Source organism: Stegostoma tigrinum, chromosome 3 (genome assembly GCF_030684315.1).
Source record: "Stegostoma tigrinum isolate sSteTig4 chromosome 3, sSteTig4.hap1, whole genome shotgun sequence".
In the NCBI taxonomy this organism is placed as follows: Eukaryota; Metazoa; Chordata; class Chondrichthyes; order Orectolobiformes; family Stegostomatidae; genus Stegostoma; species Stegostoma tigrinum.
The window spans coordinates 133,785,723-133,804,272 of record NC_081356.1 but is presented as its reverse complement, the minus strand read 5'-3'; the positions used below and the strand labels follow the sequence as shown (position 1 = coordinate 133,804,272).

At 50.3% G+C, this 18,550-nt stretch overlaps 1 protein-coding gene across 3 annotated transcripts; it reads right to left on the bottom strand.

Moving 5' to 3' along the window:
• Positions 1-4,045: 4,045 nt before the first annotated feature.
• LOC125450061 (olfactory receptor 6N1-like) lies at positions 4,046-17,301 on the bottom strand. 3 transcript variants are annotated; one of them, XM_048526036.2, is made up of 4 exons: positions 11,441-11,550; positions 7,980-8,026; positions 7,249-7,409; positions 4,046-5,568 (listed from the first exon to the last, which is right to left on the bottom strand). In XM_048526036.2, exon 4 carries the CDS (start codon positions 5,552-5,554, stop codon positions 4,580-4,582), a length of 975 nt encoding a protein of 324 aa, XP_048381993.1. In that variant the 5' UTR covers positions 5,555-5,568; positions 7,249-7,409; positions 7,980-8,026; positions 11,441-11,550; the 3' UTR covers positions 4,046-4,579. The 3 variants fall into 3 exon arrangements, with proteins under 3 accessions (XP_048381993.1, XP_048381984.1, XP_059500926.1); XM_048526027.2 differs by lacking the exons at positions 7,980-8,026; positions 11,441-11,550 and adding an exon at positions 17,188-17,279; XM_059644943.1 differs by lacking the exons at positions 4,046-5,568; positions 7,249-7,409; positions 7,980-8,026; positions 11,441-11,550 and adding exons at positions 12,404-13,692; positions 17,188-17,301.
• Between the last annotated feature and the right edge of the window lie 1,249 nt (positions 17,302-18,550).

Genomic DNA, 18,550 nt, shown 5'->3' with positions numbered 1-18,550 from the left:
CATCAATGTACCGGAGGAAGAGGTGGGGTTTGGGGCCTGTGTAGGTGCGGAAGATGGACTGTTCCACGTAACCTACAAAGAGGCAGGCATAGCTGGGGCCCATGCGGGTGCCCATGGCCACCCCCTTAGTCTGTAGGAAGTGGGAGGAGTCAAAAGAGAAGTTGTTGAGTGTGAGGACGAGTTCCGCTAGGCGGATGAGAGTGTCGGTGGAGGGGGCCTGCGGGACAGGAAGAAGCGGAGGGTCTTGAGGCCATCTCCATGCGGAATGCAGGTGTACAGGGACTGGACGTCCATGGTGAATATGAGGTGTTGGGGGCCAGGGAATTGGAAGTCCTGGAGGAGGTGGAGGGCGTGGGTGGTGTCACGGACATAGGTGGGGACTTCCTGGACCAACCCACCCTCCTGCAAAAATTCCATCCCCTATTCCCAATTCCTCCGCCTCCGCCGCATCTGCTCCCACGATAAGACATTCCACTCCCGCACATCCCAGATGTCCAAGTTCTTTAAGGACCGCAACTTCCCCCCCACGGTGATTGAGAACGCCCTTGACCGCGTCTCCCGCATTTCCCGCGACACATCCCTCACACCCCGCCCCCGCCACAACCGCCCCAAGAGGATCCCCCTCGTTCTCACACACCACCCTACCAACCTCCGGATACAACGCATTATCCTCCGACACTTCCGCCATTTACAATCCGACCCCACCACCCAAGACATTTTTCCATCCCCACCCCTGTCTGCTTTCCGGAGAGACCACTCTCTCCGTGACTCCCTTGTTCGCTCCACACTGCCCTCCAACCCCACCACACCCGGCACCTTCCCCTGCAACCGCAGGAAATGCTACACCTGTCCCCACACCTCCTCCCTCACCCCCATCCCAGGCCCCAAGATGACATTCCACATTAAGCAGAGGTTCACCTGCACATCTGCCAATGTGGTATACTGCATCCACTGTACCCGGTGCGGCTTTCTCTACATTGGGGAAACCAAGCGGAGGCTTGGGGACCGCTTTGCAGAACACCTCCGCTCAGTTCGCAACAAACAACTGCACCTCCCAGTCGCAAACCATTTCCACTCCCCCTCCCATTCTCTTGATGACATGTCCATCATGGGCCTCCTGCACTGCCACAATGATGCCACCCGAAGGTTGCAGGAACAGCAACTCATATTCCGCCTGGGAACCCTGCAGCCATATGGTATCAATGTGGACTTCACCAGTTTCAAAATCTCCCCTTCCCCCACTGCATCCCTAAACCAGCCCAGTTCATCCCCTCCCCCCACTGCACCACACAACCAGCCCAGCTCTTCCCCCCCACCCACTGCATCCCAAAACCAGTCCAACCTGTCTCTGCCTCCCTAACCGGTTCTTCCTCTCACCCATCCCTTCCTCCCACCCCAAGCCGCACCCCCAGCTACCTACTAACCTCATCCCACCTCCTTGACCTGTCCGTCTTCCCTGGACTGACCTATCCCCTCCCTGCCTCCCCACCTACACCCTCTCCACCTATCTTCTTTACTCTCCATCTTCGGTCCGCCTCCCCCTCTCTCCCTATTTATTCCAGTTCCCTCCCCCCATCCCCCTCTCTGATGAAGGGTCTAGGCCCGAAACGTCAGCTTTTGTGCTCCTGAGATGCTGCTTGGCCTGCTGTGTTCATCCAGCCTCACATTTTATTATCTTGGAATCTCCAGCATCTGCAGTTCCCATTATCTCATGACTAGGTATACCTGGATGCTTAGCATTCCAACTGGACCTCCATCAACAAATGCATAGAACTGGACCTGATATGCAAGTAATGGTTCTGACACCAATGCAGGATTGTCTATTTGGCTCAAAGTGTGACATATATCAATGCATAGGGCCAGATCATTTGTTTTGTTTTGAATCGTACATGCATTCAGAAAAAGGGTCTTATCTTTATACTGTTTTTTAAATTCTACTCTTACTTGAATTCAGACTATCTATTCTGTTTATTATTTTACATATTAGTACATTTCTCTTTGGCTTTGACTCTATTCTTTGATTTACCACACCTCTCCAAATTTGACCCCTTGCCCACCCAATTTAGATTAAAATCGTCTCCATGTTCCTTATTCAGTTGGCAAGACAGCAGTCCCAGCACAGTTCAGGTGGAGATCATCCCAAGAGTATAGATTCAACTTCTCTCATTGTGGTGGCAGTGACCCAGGACTTGGAACCCACTTCTCTCATGCTAGTATTTGACCCATACATTTCTCTCTAGTCTGTTTTGCCCTATTTCAATTTGTACATAGCTGAAGTTAAATGTGGAGATTATGACTTTTGAGACTCTGTATTTTACTTTAATGCCTAGCATCATACTTAGGCAATACTTAGTGGTATTATCACTGGACTGTTAATCCAGAGACCCAGGTATGAATCCCGCCAGGGTAGTTGATGAAATGTGAATTCAATAAAAACGTGGAATTAACAGTTAGGAATTCGGTGGCACGGTGGCTCAGTGGTTAGCACTGCTGCCTCACAGCATCAGGGACCCTACTGCTGTTGCGGGAAAGAAGAGGAGTGAGAGTAGAAAAGCGGGAGATGGGTTGGACCTGGTTAAGGGTCCTGTTGACAACAGTGCTGGAGAATCCTTGTTTGAAGAAGAAAGTGGACATTTCAGAGTTCCTTTGTTGGAAGTTGGCCTCATCTGAATGTATTCAACAGAAACAGAGGAACTGAGACACTGGGATGGAGTCTTTACAGGAAGCCGGTTGAAAGGATGGATAATCCAGGTTGCTGTGTGAGTCAGTGGGTTTATAGGGGTAGTAGTGGTCAGACTATCCCCAGAAATGGAACCGAGTTGAGAAGGGAAGCGAGTAGTCAGAGATAGACCAGGTGAAAGTGAGGGCAGGCTGGAAATTGGAAGTGAAATTGATTACCTTTTCCAATTTCGGACAAGGGAAGCAGCACCAATGATATCATTGATATATCGGAAAGAGTTGTGGGTGGGAGCCAGAATAGGAACGGAACAAGGCATGTTCCATACACCCCATGAAGAGACAGGCAATAACTAGGGCCCATGCAGATACTCATGGCAACCCTTCCGACATGAAGAAAATGAGAGGAGTTAAAAGAGTTGTTGAGGGTGAGCATGGCCTCGGCCAAGTGGAGGAGGGTGGTGGTGGGTGGGGACGGTTCACATCTTTGCTCCAGGAAGAAGTGGAGAGCCCCAAGACCCTTGTGTAGAGGGATTGCACGTTGATGATCGAGGAAGCTGGAATCTGCAAACCGGAAGTTGTGAAACTGGCATAAAACGTCAGAGGAAGCATGCGTATACATGGGCAGGAATTGGACCAGGACAGAGAAGACTGAGTCAAGGTAGGAAGAGAAGGTTGGAAGACTCTGAGTTTTTCTTCAGAGATGCTGCCGGACCTGCTAAATCTTTTCCAGCAACCTCTATTTTATATGTTTTAAATTTACCAGCAGTTGCATACTATGCTGAATCTTAGGAGTAGCACAGACTTTAGTCACTTACCATATTCACATCAAATCACCAGCTTTTTCTCCTGTAGCACAGTGCGAATTAATTCCTATTGTTGAAATGTTTAGGAAATACAGAAGCAACAGAACACCTTGTTCAACACAGCAGGCCAAGCAGCATCTTAGGAGCAGAAAAGCTGACGTTTCGGGCCTACACCCTTTCTATGCCCAAAACGTCAGCTTTTCTGCTCCTAAGATGCTGCTTGGCCTGCTGTGTTCATCCAGCTCTACACTTTGTTATCTCGGATTCTCCAGCATCTGCAGTTCCTAATGTCTCTGAACACCTTGTTCCTTTCGTTTCATTCCGAGTTACTTAACTCCGGCATTTTATTGTAAATACTACTTGTGCTAAGTCAGCTAAGTACTGTATGAGTCCAAGCTAACTCACGTAATTTGATCTCAATTTCAGCTAGATCTTAATTAGTGTCTCTTTCACTGGAGGCCTTGTTAATATCCTGCTTGAAATTGGGGGGCAATTATAGAATTTAATCTGTACATTTCAGTTTTATTGCCAATTAAACTATAAACTAAATTAGATCTGTACAAAATAAAAAAATAGGCTTCCTTGCTGAATAACTGCACACACTCAGGCTTATAAAGGTCACTGATGAAGCTTTTAAACAATGGTTATTAAAATGGGTTACTTAGTCATGATCACATTAGTGTTTTAGGTGATCTACTGTGCACAAGTTGGCTACCACCCTTTGAAAGTAGTTAATTGGCTGTAAAGTGCTCTGTGCCATACTAAGATTAACAAAGGCTCAATGGAAATAAGCTATTTCTTGTACGATCAATGCAAAATTGTGAATTTTATTTCCCAATATTCAACTATCTTGTTCCAAACCATGAACAAAAGCAAAGCTGCTGGAAAAGCTCAGAGAGTCTGGCAGCATCTGTGGAGGAGAAAACAGCGTTAACGTTTTGGGTCCGATGACCCTTCCTCAGAACCCACGCTGTTCCAAATCATGCTGGCTCAATTTGATACTAACAGAAAATAAAGCTGTTATTTCAGCTGCGATGAACAAAGATGAAAAACATACGGCAAGTATGATCACGACGTCAATGATTCTTCAATTCAGTTCAATGGCTCTCAACAGCAACAGTGCTTCCAACATTAGGAAATACCTTTTGTACTCTGATGAATTTAGCAACCTTATCTCTTATTTCCTTGGCTGCTAGAATATAAATAATTGGACTCAATAAAGGGCTTAAAGTAACATACACAAGAGCAAAGGCTATATGAATAATTGGGAGGCTGTGACTCACATAGAATAACGCAGAATAAAGGACCATGGAGGGGAAAAATAAGCTAAGGACCAACAGATGGCCTATACAGGTGGCTAAAACCTTTCTCTGTTCTGAGGAGGCAACTTTTACCAATTTACATATTTTAATATAAAACCAGAGAATAGTAAGAAAACTTAAAATGACAAATACCGCATTTAAAATTAAATTGATAAATTTAACAGAGATTGTATCTGCGCAAATTAGGCTCATTACTGACAGCAACTCACAAAAAGAATTGTAAACTTCATTTGGACCACAAAATGGAAAAATAGAAGTTAAAACTATTGGAGGCAAGAAAGAAGCCATTCCTAGTACCCAGGTAAGACCCGCCAATTTGACAAAAAAAGCATCTCTTCTGAGGGACAAATAATGTTGGGGGTTGCATATTGCAACTGAACGATCATAAGCCATCACAGTGAGCAGCAATGTCTTCGCTGCCGATATACTGTGGAAGAAATACATTTGGATGAAACAGTTACTCCACAGAATAACTTTAATGTTGAATACAAGCTTCACTAACATCTGAGGAATGACTGAACTTGTTAACACCACATCCATTGCTGCCAAATTAGCAACAAGAAAATACATTGGTACATGCAACCGCTTGTCTGTTGTAACCATGTACAACATAGAAATATTCCCAAGAACTATTAATACATATACTGTAAGAAACAGGGACAACAAGCGTGACTGTAAATCTTGATGTTCTGGAAATCCAACAAGAATGAATCCTGTGACTGGATATCGTCTTTGATCTGATTCGGCCATTAACTGGTATCCCCCTATTGAATTAATAATTGTGAGTGAGCAAGGTGGCACATTAACCTCATTGCATTTAATACAAACTAACAAAGACCCACAAAATATCTGTGATCAAATTAGTATCTTCACTGCAACAATGCATTTTCTTTTCCCCAGTGGATTTGAAATATTAATGCATTTGATCCTTGTTATACGCATTAATGTTGCAACCTTTCCAGGAAGGCTGTAACTGCAGTAAATGTGACATTGTGAGCAATCAATTCAAGTAGAAAAAAGTGGAAGTGCCATGGAAATATTTGTGTCATTGAAGTGTATCATGTTATTGAAAAGATTGGGAACCATTAACCCACAATGCTGCCTGGGGAAGTGTTGCAGGACTTTGATCCAGCATCACTGAAGGAATGACAATATTGTTCTACACCAGGATAGTGAGTGGCTTGGAGGAGAAAAAAATCAGGTGCTGGTGCCCCACTGTATATGCTGCCTTGTCGTAGAGATCATGGGTTTGGAACATGCTGTTGAAAGAGTGCCATCACAGTCCTGACTTATGTCTTGTACATGATGCACAGATTTTGAGACAAGATGAGTTACTTGCTGCAGGATTCCTATTATCTGCACTTGCAACCATAATATTAACAATGGCTAGACCAATTTAGTTTCTGGTCAATCATAATCCCCAGGATGATGACAGTGGGTATTCAGTGATGGAAATGTAGCAGGATTATAACTGTTGCTTAACCAAGATTATGCAGGGTCAGGACCATTGAGTTCAACGGTGTGCAAATTCCAGACTTTTAAATTTGATCCAAAATCTCACCATTTGGGATTTGACTCCATGTAGATTACTGATCTGCTGTCAATACCACAGAGTTGCTGCCTACTTTATTCCATTCAAAGTATATTTTTTACTGACCATTTGTGCCCAGTCAATTAACTGGGTGAGCAAGTTACACTGTCACTACAACCCAAATGAATTGCTGAAAGACACCTGTGTTCTGCTTAATGACATGTATCCAGTGGTCCTCTTTCCAAAGGCACAGGAAAATTCAAGTGGTTAATGACTACTACAGGCTGTTGATTGAAATGAAAAACACGAAACTATTTTGGAAAGTCCTCTTCTTTTAAAAAGGTGCTTAACTGTTCATCATAACTGATAGCTATTGCCTTCACATGTTCTATACTATTACTCAACTCTTTGCGAGTTCTGAACAGTGGCAAAACACTTAATGTATCCTAAATGGTTGCAATTGATTTATGTGCTGTTTATTTCAGTTTCATATTTTCAAGATATACCAGGTCACATTTCACAGGTTCTATACAGATAGACTACATTTTATTTCCAACCACCAAATGGAAAACTAGAGTGTATAGATTGAAGGTGAGAGGGGGCAGATTTCAGAAGGACGTGAGGGGCAACTTCTTCACAGAGACAGTGGTGCATATTTAGAATGGGTTGCCAGAGAAAGTGGTTGAGACAAGCACAAAAACGTTTTAAAAATATTTGGGTAGGTACATGGATGGAAAGTGTTTAGAGGGGGATATGGACCAAATGCAGGCAATTAGAAATTGCTGAGTGGGCACCATAGTCAGCACGAACCAGTTTGGGCCGAAGGGCCTGTTTCCATGCTGTATTACACTCTGACTTTAAAATCACCAGAGGGTACAGGTGGGTGATCTTATCTACCCAAGAGTGTAATCACCTGAGATCTTCAACGATCAGCAATAAGACACAACAGTTTTTAAGTCCTGCCTTCTGATCCAGTATAGTGCATCGTATCCAAAGAGTCTGATTAAACTTAAACGCCTATCTGCAGAAGCAGAAAGTTAATTTGACATACTTGATTGGGCACAGACCAGGCTCCTGAAAAATACAAAACATTTTAAAATAATGCGAAGTGCAATTATGCATATTGTCAAAGAAAACAGTAAAATATATTTATTTGCTTTGTAGCTGACTACTTGAATAACTTGTTTTAGACAATGTAAAATAGTTAAGAAGCTTGGTATAATCCAGGACAAAGCAGTTTGCTCGTTTGCTCTCAATTCATCCTTCATAATTGAAAGCCCATGATAATTGGCCCCTGTCATTCTCCCTTCCTTCCAGCGTCTGCTTTTCTGTCCTGGGCTGCCTTTCCTGATTTTTATTAACTTTCTGTTGTCGCTAACGTCAGACCCCTAGCCAACTTGGTGTCTAATTCCACCCCCTCCTCCCACACAGCATTCCAACTCTCAATTCTCCCCAGTGGCATTTCCTAAATTTTCTTTCCTTCAGCAAGTTTTGACAAGATTTGTAGCTCAGGTTGAGGTTCTGGATGTGAGTTTGCTCACTGAGCTGGAAGGTTCGTTTTCAGACGTTTCGTCACTTTTTTTTATTTGAAAAAATATACTTTATTCATAGAATGTGCAAAAAACAAAACATTTATACACCTACCCAGTCATGCAAGCCACTCCAGGTTACCCAGGGGGTACATACACCAACTAAACGAAAAAACAAAACGAAGAAGGAGAAAAAACAAAGCAAAGAAAATACCCCGACAGTCGTCTCTCCGCACAGTCCCCGTTGGCCCCCTGACCAGTTGGGGAAGGCGCCAGCTGGGCCCAGTTACCAGATAGGGCCCTTTTTTCTATTCTGGACGATGAGTTTCATACAGTGGTCTTTCCCCACCGTGCCTTGGCGGCAGCTGCCCCAAGCTTTAGCGCGTCCCTCAGCACGTAGTCTTGGACCTTGGAGTGCGCCAGTCTGCAACACTCGGTCGGGGTCAGTTCTTTAGGCTAGCAGACCAGCAAGTTGCGGGCAGACCAAAGAGTGTCTTTCACTGATGGTCCTCCAGGCGCAGTTGATGTTGGTCTCGGTGTGTGTCCCGGGAAACAGCCCATAGAGCACGGAGTCCCCTGTCATGGAGCTGCTCGGGACAAACCTCGACAAATACCACTGCATCCCCCTCCAGACTTCCTGCGCATAGGCACACTCCAGAAGGAGGTGATCGACAGTCTCGTCCCCCCCGCAGCCGCCTCGAGAGCAGCGTGCGGTGGTGCAGAGATTCCGGACATGCATAAAGGATCTCACTGGCAGAGCCGCTCTCACCGCCAGCCAAGCAATGTCCTTGTGCTTGTTTGAAAGTTCTGGCGAAGAGGCATTCTGCCAAATGACTTTGGCAGTCTGTGTGGGGAACCACATGACGGGATCATTCTCCCGAAGGGTCTCGAGGATACTACATGCTGACCACTGCCTGACGGCCTTGTGGTAAAAGGTGTTTCCCTTCAAAAATTTCTCCACGAAGGACCGGTGGTACGGGACGGTCCAACTACTTGGGAGTGTTCCGCGGCAATGAGGCCAGGCCCATCCTTCGCAACACTGGGGACAGGTAGAACCTCAGTAAGTAGTGACACTTGGTGTTTGCGTACTGAGGATTTACGCACAGCTTGATGCAGCCGCACACAAAGGTAGCCATCAGGGTGAGGGTGGCGTTCGGTATGCCCTTTCCCCCATTTTCCAGGTCTTTGTACATGGTGTCCCTGGGGACCTGGTCCATCCTCGACCCCCAAATGAAGTGGAAGATGGCCGGGTGACCGCAGCGGCGCAGGTCCAGGGAATAGGCCATGCCTGCGCCACATACAATAGTACCGAAAACCCCTCGCACCTGACAACCAGGTTCTTACCCGCGATGGAGACGGACCGGAGTGTCCACCTGCCCAGCTTCTGCTTCAGTTTGGTGATACGCTCCTCCCAAGTCTTAGTGCATGCCCCAGCTCCACCGAACCAAACGCCCAGCACCTTCAGGTAGTCTGTCCTGACGGTGAAGGGGGTGAAGGAGCGGTCGTCCCAGTTTCCGAAGAACATGGCCTCGCTCTTACCCCTATTGACTTTGGCACCCGAGGCCAGTTCAAACTGGCTGCAGATGTCCAACAGCCTACTCACCGACCGACGATCGGTGCAGAAGACGGCAACATCGTCCATGTACAGGGAGGTCTTGACCTGAAGGCCTCCACTGCCTGGGTTAGTCACGCCCTTCAGGCTCACGTTCTTCCTGATGGATGCGGCAAAGGGCTCCACACAGCACACGACCAAGGCAGGAGAGAGCGGGCAGCCCTGCCTGACTCCAGATCTGACGGGAAAACTGTCCGATTCCCACCCGTTGATCGAGACTGCGCTAACCATGTTTGTGTAGAGCAGCTGGATCCAAGTGCGGATGCCCTCCCCGAACCCCAATTTGGAGAGGACATCCCTCATGTAAGCTTGAAAAACCCTGTAGAAGGCCTTCTCCTGGTCCAGGCTGACAAGGCAGGTGTCCACCTGCCTGTCCTGCACGTAGGCGATCGTATCCCTGATGAGCGCGAGGCTCTCAGCGATCTTCCTGCCCGGCACAGCACAGGTTTGGTGAAGGTGAATCACCGACTCCAGGACAGACCTGACCCGTTTGGCTATGACCTTGGCCAGGATTTTGTAGTCCACGTTCAATAGTGAAATGGAACGCCAATTCTTAATTTCTTCCCTCTCCCCCTTCCTCTTGTAAATGAGGGTGATGATGCCCTTCCTCATGGACTTGCACATTTCCCCTGCCCGAAGCGCACTATCGTACACCTCCAGCAGGTCCTGGCCGACCAGGTCCCACAGAGCGGAATACAGCTCGACCGGTAAGCCGTCGCTCCCGGGAGTCTTATTCCTCTCCAAGGACTTGAGGGCTCTGGTCAGCTCGTCCAGGGATATCGACTGGTCCAGCCACTCCCTCGTGCCATCGTCTAAGACCTCCATGATAGACAACAGGAATGACTCGGAAACCGTGCTGTCCGTGGGCTTCGTGTCATACAGTCCGGCATAGAAGGATCTGCTGATCCTCAAAATGTCGGGCCGAGACGACGTCACCGAGCCGTCGTCCTCCTTCGGCTGGCTAAGCACAGAGCTCTCTTTGTGCACCTTCTGAAAGAAGAAACGCGAGCACGTCTCGTCCTGCTCCAAGGAGCGGACCCTGGACTGGAAGATTATCCTGGAGGCCTCTGCGGCGAAGAGCAAGGCTTGCTGGCCCCTCACCTCGTGGAGGTCCTCCGTGACATCGACCCCCCTCAACTGCAGACAGAGCAGGTTCTGCACCCTTTTCTGGAGTCGCGACAGCCTTCCCCGCCTCTCTCTCGCCTTCCGAACACCCTTGAGGACAAAGAACCTCTTGATGTTCTCCTTCACCGTCTCCCACCAGTCGCCCGGAGACTCAAAGAGGGGTTTCACGGTTCTCCAACCAGCGTACTCCCTCTTAAGCTCCTCGACGTTCTCTGTGGTCAACAGAGTCATGTTGAGCTTCCACGTCCCCTTGCCGGCCTGCTGGTCGTCCAGCAGGAGGCAGTGGTCAGAGAAGAACACTGGCTCGATGCCGGTGGACCTGACCGAGAATGCCCGTGACACAGACAGGAAGTCTATCCTTGAGCGGATAGACCCGCCTGGCCGTGACCAGATGTATCTCTGCTGCACTCCATCTGCAGGGGTGCTGAAGACGTCGAGCAGCTTGGCGTCCTTCACCGTGCCCATCAGGAATCTGGACATGACGTCCAGTGACTCCCCCCACCCGCTGTCCCCATGCCGGATCTTCCATCTGCATCGATGACCCAGTTGAAGTCTCTGCCTAGGATGACCGGCCTGGACGTAGCCAGCAGGGGTGGAAGCCGCTGCAGGACGGCCAACCGCTCACTCCATACTGCTGGGGCGTACACGTTGATCAGCCTCAGGGGAGCGTTCCTGTAGGTGACATCAGCCACTAGGAGGCGCCCCCCACCACCTCCTGAACTTGAGAGATGGTGAAGTTGCGCCCCCGCAGCAGAATAGCCAGGCCCCAGGAGAGACAGTCGTTACCCCCCGACCAGATCGAAGGCCCACAGGTCCAGGCGCCCGACCATTTCCCGTACCTGCTGAGATGCGGTATCCCGCACTCCTGCAGAAACAGGAGGTCTGCCTTGATGGTCGTCAGGTAGGCCAACGTGGACACACATCTTGCGGTGGACTTGACGCTGCGCACATTAATGCTCGCAACTCGTACCTCCATTTTGGGCAGTGACCGCAGTACCCTCCCTGAGTCCAAGGTCCAGCCCCTCCATTTGTCCCTTCATGCCCATTGCCCGGGCTAACTGCTGGATGGTCTCCGGGCTCAGGAAACTGTCTGTGCTGCCTTCCGGGTGGCATCCCCACGTCGGGGGTACGGAGGCAGGAGAGTCTGGCTCTGGGTGAGGCTGGGGACACGCTGTTTCCTGCTTCCTGCCTGAAGGTTCCCGGGGGTGGGGGGGGGCCTCCAGGGCCCCAGTGGCGCGTGGCTGGGTGTCGGACGGAGCCTCAGGACGCCTCCCATCACCTGGAATCAGGGTGCTGCTTTCCTTCTCCCTTGAGATCTTTAGCTTCTGCTTTGGGCGGGCCTCCTCCAAACCTCCCTCGTCGGAGGAGCTCTTATAGCCCCCCTGCAGCTGCCTCTTCCCGCCTGATGGTTGTGGTGCCGGGACCCGCCGGCGTGCCTTCCTCCTCGCTTTCCGGACCGTCGTCCACTCCCCTGGGTCACCTGTTGCCTCCTTCATCCACTCCGAGTTGTTGGGGGGGTGAGCAGAGCCTGCAGGGGCGCTTTGCTGGCCTCGGGTCGGTCCTGTGGGGCTGGGGCCTCCTGCATGACCTGGCCCTCCTGCACATTAGGGGGACCCTTGCAGGGGCCTGGTGCCTTCCTCTCCTCCGGGGGGGGGGGCTGGCCCCGCTTTGCCCCTGCCGGCGACCTGGGCATAGGTGGTCCGCCGCTGCGGGCATGCCCTATAGAGGTGGCCCGCTTCCGCGCAAAGGTTGCAGCTTTTTTCTTTTGGGCAATCCTTTGCAAGGTGTCCCTCCTCCCTGCAAATGGTTGCTTTGCAGTCGGCCGCCACGTCTCCTGACCTACCACAGGCATGGCAGACTTTAGGTTGCCCTGCGTAGGTCAGGTAGCCCTTGCTCCTGCTGATCGCGAAGCTGGACGGTGGGTGTATGACGTTCCCATCCGTGCCCGTCCTCAGCGTCACCCTGACCTGCCTCTTACTGGTCCAGATCCCGAAGGGGTCCATGATGTTGGTTAGGTCCCCTTCCACCTTCACGTACCTTCCGAGGAAGGTCAGGACATCAACTGCTGGCACATGTGGGTTGTACGTGTGTATGTCACCATACGGCTCCTCTGCACCGGCATCACGAACAGCGGGACAGCGGTCAGTACAGAGAGGGTGCCCTCACCTCCTTTCTCCTTGAAAACCTCCAGGAAGCGCTCGCAAAGCTTGGCAGTCCTGAAGGTTACATCGTAAAAACCTCCTCCAGGGAAATCCTGCAGGCAGTAAATGTCCTCAGCAGTGAACCCACAACAGTCCAACAGGACCATCTTCACGAAGAAGGTGCGGTCCACAGGTGCACCTTCATCCACCTTCTTCACGGAAACGCGGATGGTGTTCCGGAGCCCCTGACCTGGGGCACAAGCACTCGCCGCAGCCATTGTTGCAGGTTGGCTGCTCCCCTGAACCAGCGTTAGGCCAAAGCCAGCATTAAGATCCACCGGTTGCAAGGATGCACAGCCAACCCAACGTCTTCCTTCCAGCTCCAATACAGTCACGCTCTTTTCCTCTCGGTCCACAAAAGAGTGGGTCTTTATTTTGTTCCGGATGTAAGCTGGTTCACTGAGCTGGAAGGTTCATTCCCAGATAATCAGTCACCATTCTAGGTAACATCAACAGTGAGCCTCCGGTGAAGCACTGGTGTTATGCTCTCTGATGAAGGGTCTAGGCCCGAAACGTCAGCTTTTGTGCTCCTGAGATGCTGCTTGGCCTGCTGTGTTCATCCAGCCTCACATTTTATTATCTTACACTGGTGTTTGTCCCGCTTTCTATTTATCTGTTTAGGTTTCCTTGAGTTGGCGATGTCATTTCCTGTTCTTTTTCTTCGAGGGTGGCAGATGGGCTCCAAATCAATGTGTTTGTTGATGGTGTTCCGGTTGGAATGCCATGCTTCTAGGAATTCTCGTGCGTGTCTCTGGCTTGTCCTAGGATGGATGTGTTGTCCCAATCAAAGTGGTGTCCTTCCTCATCTGTATGTAAGGATACTAGTGATAGTGGGTCATGTCTTTTTGTGGCTAGTTGATGTTCATATATCCTGGTGGCTAGTTTTCTGCCTGTTTGTATAGTGTTTGTCACAGTTCTTGCAAGGCATACCTTGATTTTACAGTTGTATCATCATATCTTCTTCCATCGACATTCAGTAGCTGCAGTTAATATCATCTTATAAGATGCACTGCAGAAATTCACTAAAGATCCTTAGACAGCACCTTCCCAACACACAGCCATTTCCACCTAGAAGGATAAGGGCAGGAGATACACAGGAATACCATCACCTGCAAGTTTCCCTCCAAGCCACAGATCATCCTGACTTGGAAACATATCACTGTTCCTTCACTGTTTCTTATTAAAATCCTGGAACTCCCCTCAAGGACCCTTCTCAAATCCCTTGCCCAATACGGTGCACCCCATTGACCCAGTTTTCTCAATACACCATTCCCCCATTGATTCTTCCTTTCCCAATATCCAATTATCTAGTGAATCTACATTTCCAATACTCTACTCCCCAATGACCCCAGTTTCCGAATGCCCACAAAACGTTCACACCCTTCTTTTACCTAGTACCCAACTCAGTGACCCCCTTTCCAATACCTGACTCCCCCAATCGCCTCCATTTCCCTATACTCTACTCACCCCTCCCTTTCCCAAGACCCCCTTGTCACAGTGAACTCTCCTTCCCAATGACTAAGCAATACCCCAGCACTAATGTCACAGTGGTCCCATTACTGGCCCAATGAAACCCTTCCATTACTAATGACCCAATGGCCCTTCCTCCATTACTTATGCCCCAGTTACCACCCCCTCCATTACTAATGCCTTAGTGACCAACCCCTCCATTACTAATCCCCCGGTTACCACCCTCATCCATTACTAATGCCCCAGTTACCACCCTCCTCCATTACTAATGCCCCGGTTACCACCCTCCTCCATTACTAATCCCCCGGTTACCGCCCTCCTCCATTACTAATGCCCCAGTTACCGCCCTCCTCCATTACTAATGCCCCAGTTACCACCCTCCTCCATTACTAATGCCCCGGTTACCACCCTCCTCCATTACTAATGCCCCGGTTACCACCCTCCTCCATTACTAATGCCCCCGGTTACCACCCTCCTCCATTACTAATGCCCCAGTTACCACCCTCCTCCATTACTAATCCCCCAGTTACCACCGTCCTCCATTACTAATGCCCCAGTTACCACCCTCATCCATTACTAATGCCCCAGTTACCACCCTCCCCCATTACTAATGCCCCAGTTACCACCCTCATCCATTACTAATGCCCCAGTTACCACCCTCCTCCATTACTAATGCCCCGGTTACCGCCCTCCTCCATTACTAATGCCCCGGTTACCGCCCTCCTCCATTACTAATGCCCCGGTTACCGCCCTCCTCCATTACTAATGCCCCGGTTACCGCCCTCCTCCATTACTAATGCCCCAGTTACCGCCCTCCTCCATTACTAATGCCCCAGTTACCGCCCTCCTCCATTACTAATGCCCCGGTTACCGCCCTCCTCCATTACTAATGCCCCGGTTACCGCCCTCCTCCATTACTAATGCCCCGGTTACCGCCCTCCTCCATTACTAATGCCCCGGTTACCGCCCTCCTCCATTACTAATGCCCCAGTTACCGCCCTCCCCCATTACTAATGCCCCGGTTACCGCCCGCCCCCATTACTAATGCCCCGGTTACCACCCTCCTCCATTACTAATCCCCGGGTTACCACCCTCCTCCATTACTAATGCCCCAGTTACCACCCTCCTCCATTACTAATGCCCCAGTTACCGCCCTCCTCCATTACTAATGCCCCAGTTACCACCCTCCTCCATTACTAATGCCCCAGTTACCACCCTCCTCCATTACTAATCCCCGGGTTACCACGCCCTCCTCCATTACTAATGCCCCAGTTACCACCCTCCTCCATTACTAATGCCCCAGTTACCACCCTCCTCCATTACTAATCCCCCAGTTACCACCCTCCTCCATTACTAATCCCCCAGTTACCACCCTCCTCCATTACTAATGCCCCGGTTACCACCCTCCTCCATTACTAATGCCCCGGTTACCACCCTCCTCCATTACTAATGCCCCGGTTACCACCCTCCTCCATTACTAATGCCCCAGTTACCGCCCTCCTCCATTACTAATGCCCCAGTTACCACCCTCCTCCATTACTAATGCCCCAGTTACCACCCTCCTCCATTACTAATGCCCGGGTTACCACCCTCCTCCATTACTAATGCCCCAGTTACCACCCTCCTCCATTACTAATGCCCCAGTTACCACCCTCCTCCATTACTAATCCCCCAGTTACCACCCTCCTCCATTACTAATCCCCCAGTTACCACCCTCCTCCATTACTAATGCCCCGGTTACCACCCTCCTCCATTACTAATGCCCCGGTTACCACCCTCCTCCATTACTAATGCCCCGGTTACCACCCTCCTCCATTACTAATGCCCCGGTTACCACCCTCCTCCATTACTAATGCCCCGGTTACCACCCTCCTCCATTACTAGTGCCCCAGTTACCACCCTCCTCCATTACTAATCCCCCAGTTACCACCCTCCTCCATTACTAATCCCCCAGTTACCACCCTCCTCCATTACTAATGCCCCGGTTACCACCCTCCTCCATTACTAATGCCCCGGTTACCACCCTCCTCCATTACTAATGCCCCAGTTACCGCCCTCCTCCATTACTAATGCCCCAGTTACCACCCTCCTCCATTACTAATGCCCCAGTTACCACCCTCCTCCATTACTAATGCCCGGGTTACCACCCTCCTCCATTACTAATGCCCCAGTTACCACCCTCCTCCATTACTAATGCCCCAGTTACCACCCTCCTCCATTACTAATCCCCCAGTTACCACCCTCCTCCATTACTAATCCCCCAGTTACCACCCTCCTCCATTACTAATGCCCCGGTTACCACCCTCCTCCATTACTAATGCCCCGGTTACCACCCTCCTCCATTACTAATGCCCCGGTTACCACCCTCCTCCATTACTAATGCCCCGGTTACCACCCTCCTCCATTACTAGTGCCCCAGTTACCACCCTCCTCCATTACTAGTGCCCCAGTTACCACCCTCCTCCATTACTAATCCCCCAGTTACCACCCTCCTCCATTACTAATGCCCCAGTTACCGCCCTCCCCCATTACTAATCCCCGGGTTACCACCCTCCTCCATTACTAATGCCCCAGTTCCCACCCTCCTCCATTACTAATGCCCCGGTTACCACCCTCCTCCATTACTAATGCCCCGGTTACCACCCTCATCCATTACTAATGCCCCGGTTACCACCCTCCTCCATTACTAATGCCCCTCTTTCAGGTAATTATGAACTAGCGGACACCCTGTGGGGGGTGGGGGAAGGGCGGGGCGGAATAAGCCGGAAAATGAAAAGTGGTTCGGGAAGCAGTTAAAGACCGGTGAATGAACCTGATTAAGTTTTAAACCGAGAGTGCTTTTCCACGGAGAGCAGTATCGAAGGCCAAAAGCAGGCGGTCAGATCAAATAAGGAGGGAATTCAAACAGGACTCACCACCGGAGGGAAAACAAACCCAACCGCCGACCGCACCTGCGGTGTCTCGCGCGGTGCCACCCAATGCGCAGGCGTGTGCCCGGGCCCGGCACCTTGAGCGCAGGCGCTATAGCGCGCAACAAAGTGTGGAGCTGGATGAACACAGCAGGCCCAGCAGCATCTCAGGAGCACAAAAGCTGACGTTTCGGGCCTAGACCCTTCATCAGAGAGGGGTACGGGGTGAGGGAACTGGAATAAATAGGGAGAGAGGGGGAGGCGCACCGAAGATGGAGAGTAAAGAAGATAGGTGGAGAGGGTGTAGGTGGGGAGGTAGGGAGGGGATAGGTCAGTCCAGGGAAGACGGACAGGTCAAGGAGGTGGGATGAGGTTAGTAGGTAGATGGAGGTGCGGCTTGGTGTGGGAGGAAGGGATGGGTGAGAGGAAGAACCGGTTAGGGAGGCAGAGACAGGTTGGACTGGTTTTGGGATGCAGTGGGGGGTGGAAGGGGAGATTTTGAAGCTGGTGAAGCCCACATTGATACCATTAGGCTGCAGGGTTCCCAAGCGGAATATGAGTTGCTGTTCCTGCAACCTTCGGGTGGCATCATGGTGGCAGTGCAGGAGGCCAAGGATGGACGTGTCATCTAAGGAATGGGAGCGGGAGTGGAAATGGTTTGCGACTGGGAGGTGCAGTTGTTTATTGCGAACCGAGCGGAGGTGTTCTGCAAAGCAGTCCCCAAGCCTCCGCTTGGTTTCCCCAATGTAGAGGAAGCCACAATGGGTACAGCGGATGCAGTATACCACATTGGCAGATGTGCAGGTGAATATCTGTTTGACGTGGAAAGTCATCTTGGGGCCTGGGATGGAGTGAGGGAGGAGGTGTGGGGGCAAGTGTAGCACTTCCTGTGGTTGCAGGGGAAGGTGCCGGGTGTGGTGGGGTTGGAGGGGAGTGTGGAGTGGACAAGGGACTCCTGGAGATAGTGGTCTCTCTGGAAGGCAGACAAGGGTGGGGATGGAAAAATGTCTTTGGTGGTAGGGTTGCTTTAGCCTGGTGGCCGGCCGTCTAGGTGCGCATGCATATCACTGGGCCTCGCACTTTGTACGCAGGTGCTCTGTCATGCAGTGGGCCGGTGCCCGCCTCTTAGTGCGCAGGTACATATCCAAGCACACTATCACTAACATTGGACAAAGTCAAACATGTCAGGGTGCCAAGTTATAGGGCAGCATATTTATTTGAAATCACAAGCTTTTTCAGCATTGCTCCTTCTTCAGGTGCTGCTTTGAAAGTTTGTGATTTCAAATAAAACCTGTTGGACTATAACAAAAACAGAAATTGCTGGGAAAGCACAGCAGGTCTGGCAGCATCTGTGAAGGAAAGATCTGAA

Coding starts and splice junctions, on each gene's coding strand:
- LOC125450061 (XM_048526027.2), bottom strand. CDS start 5,554: ATGGCCGAATCAGATCAAAGACGATATCCAGTCACAGGATTCATTCTT.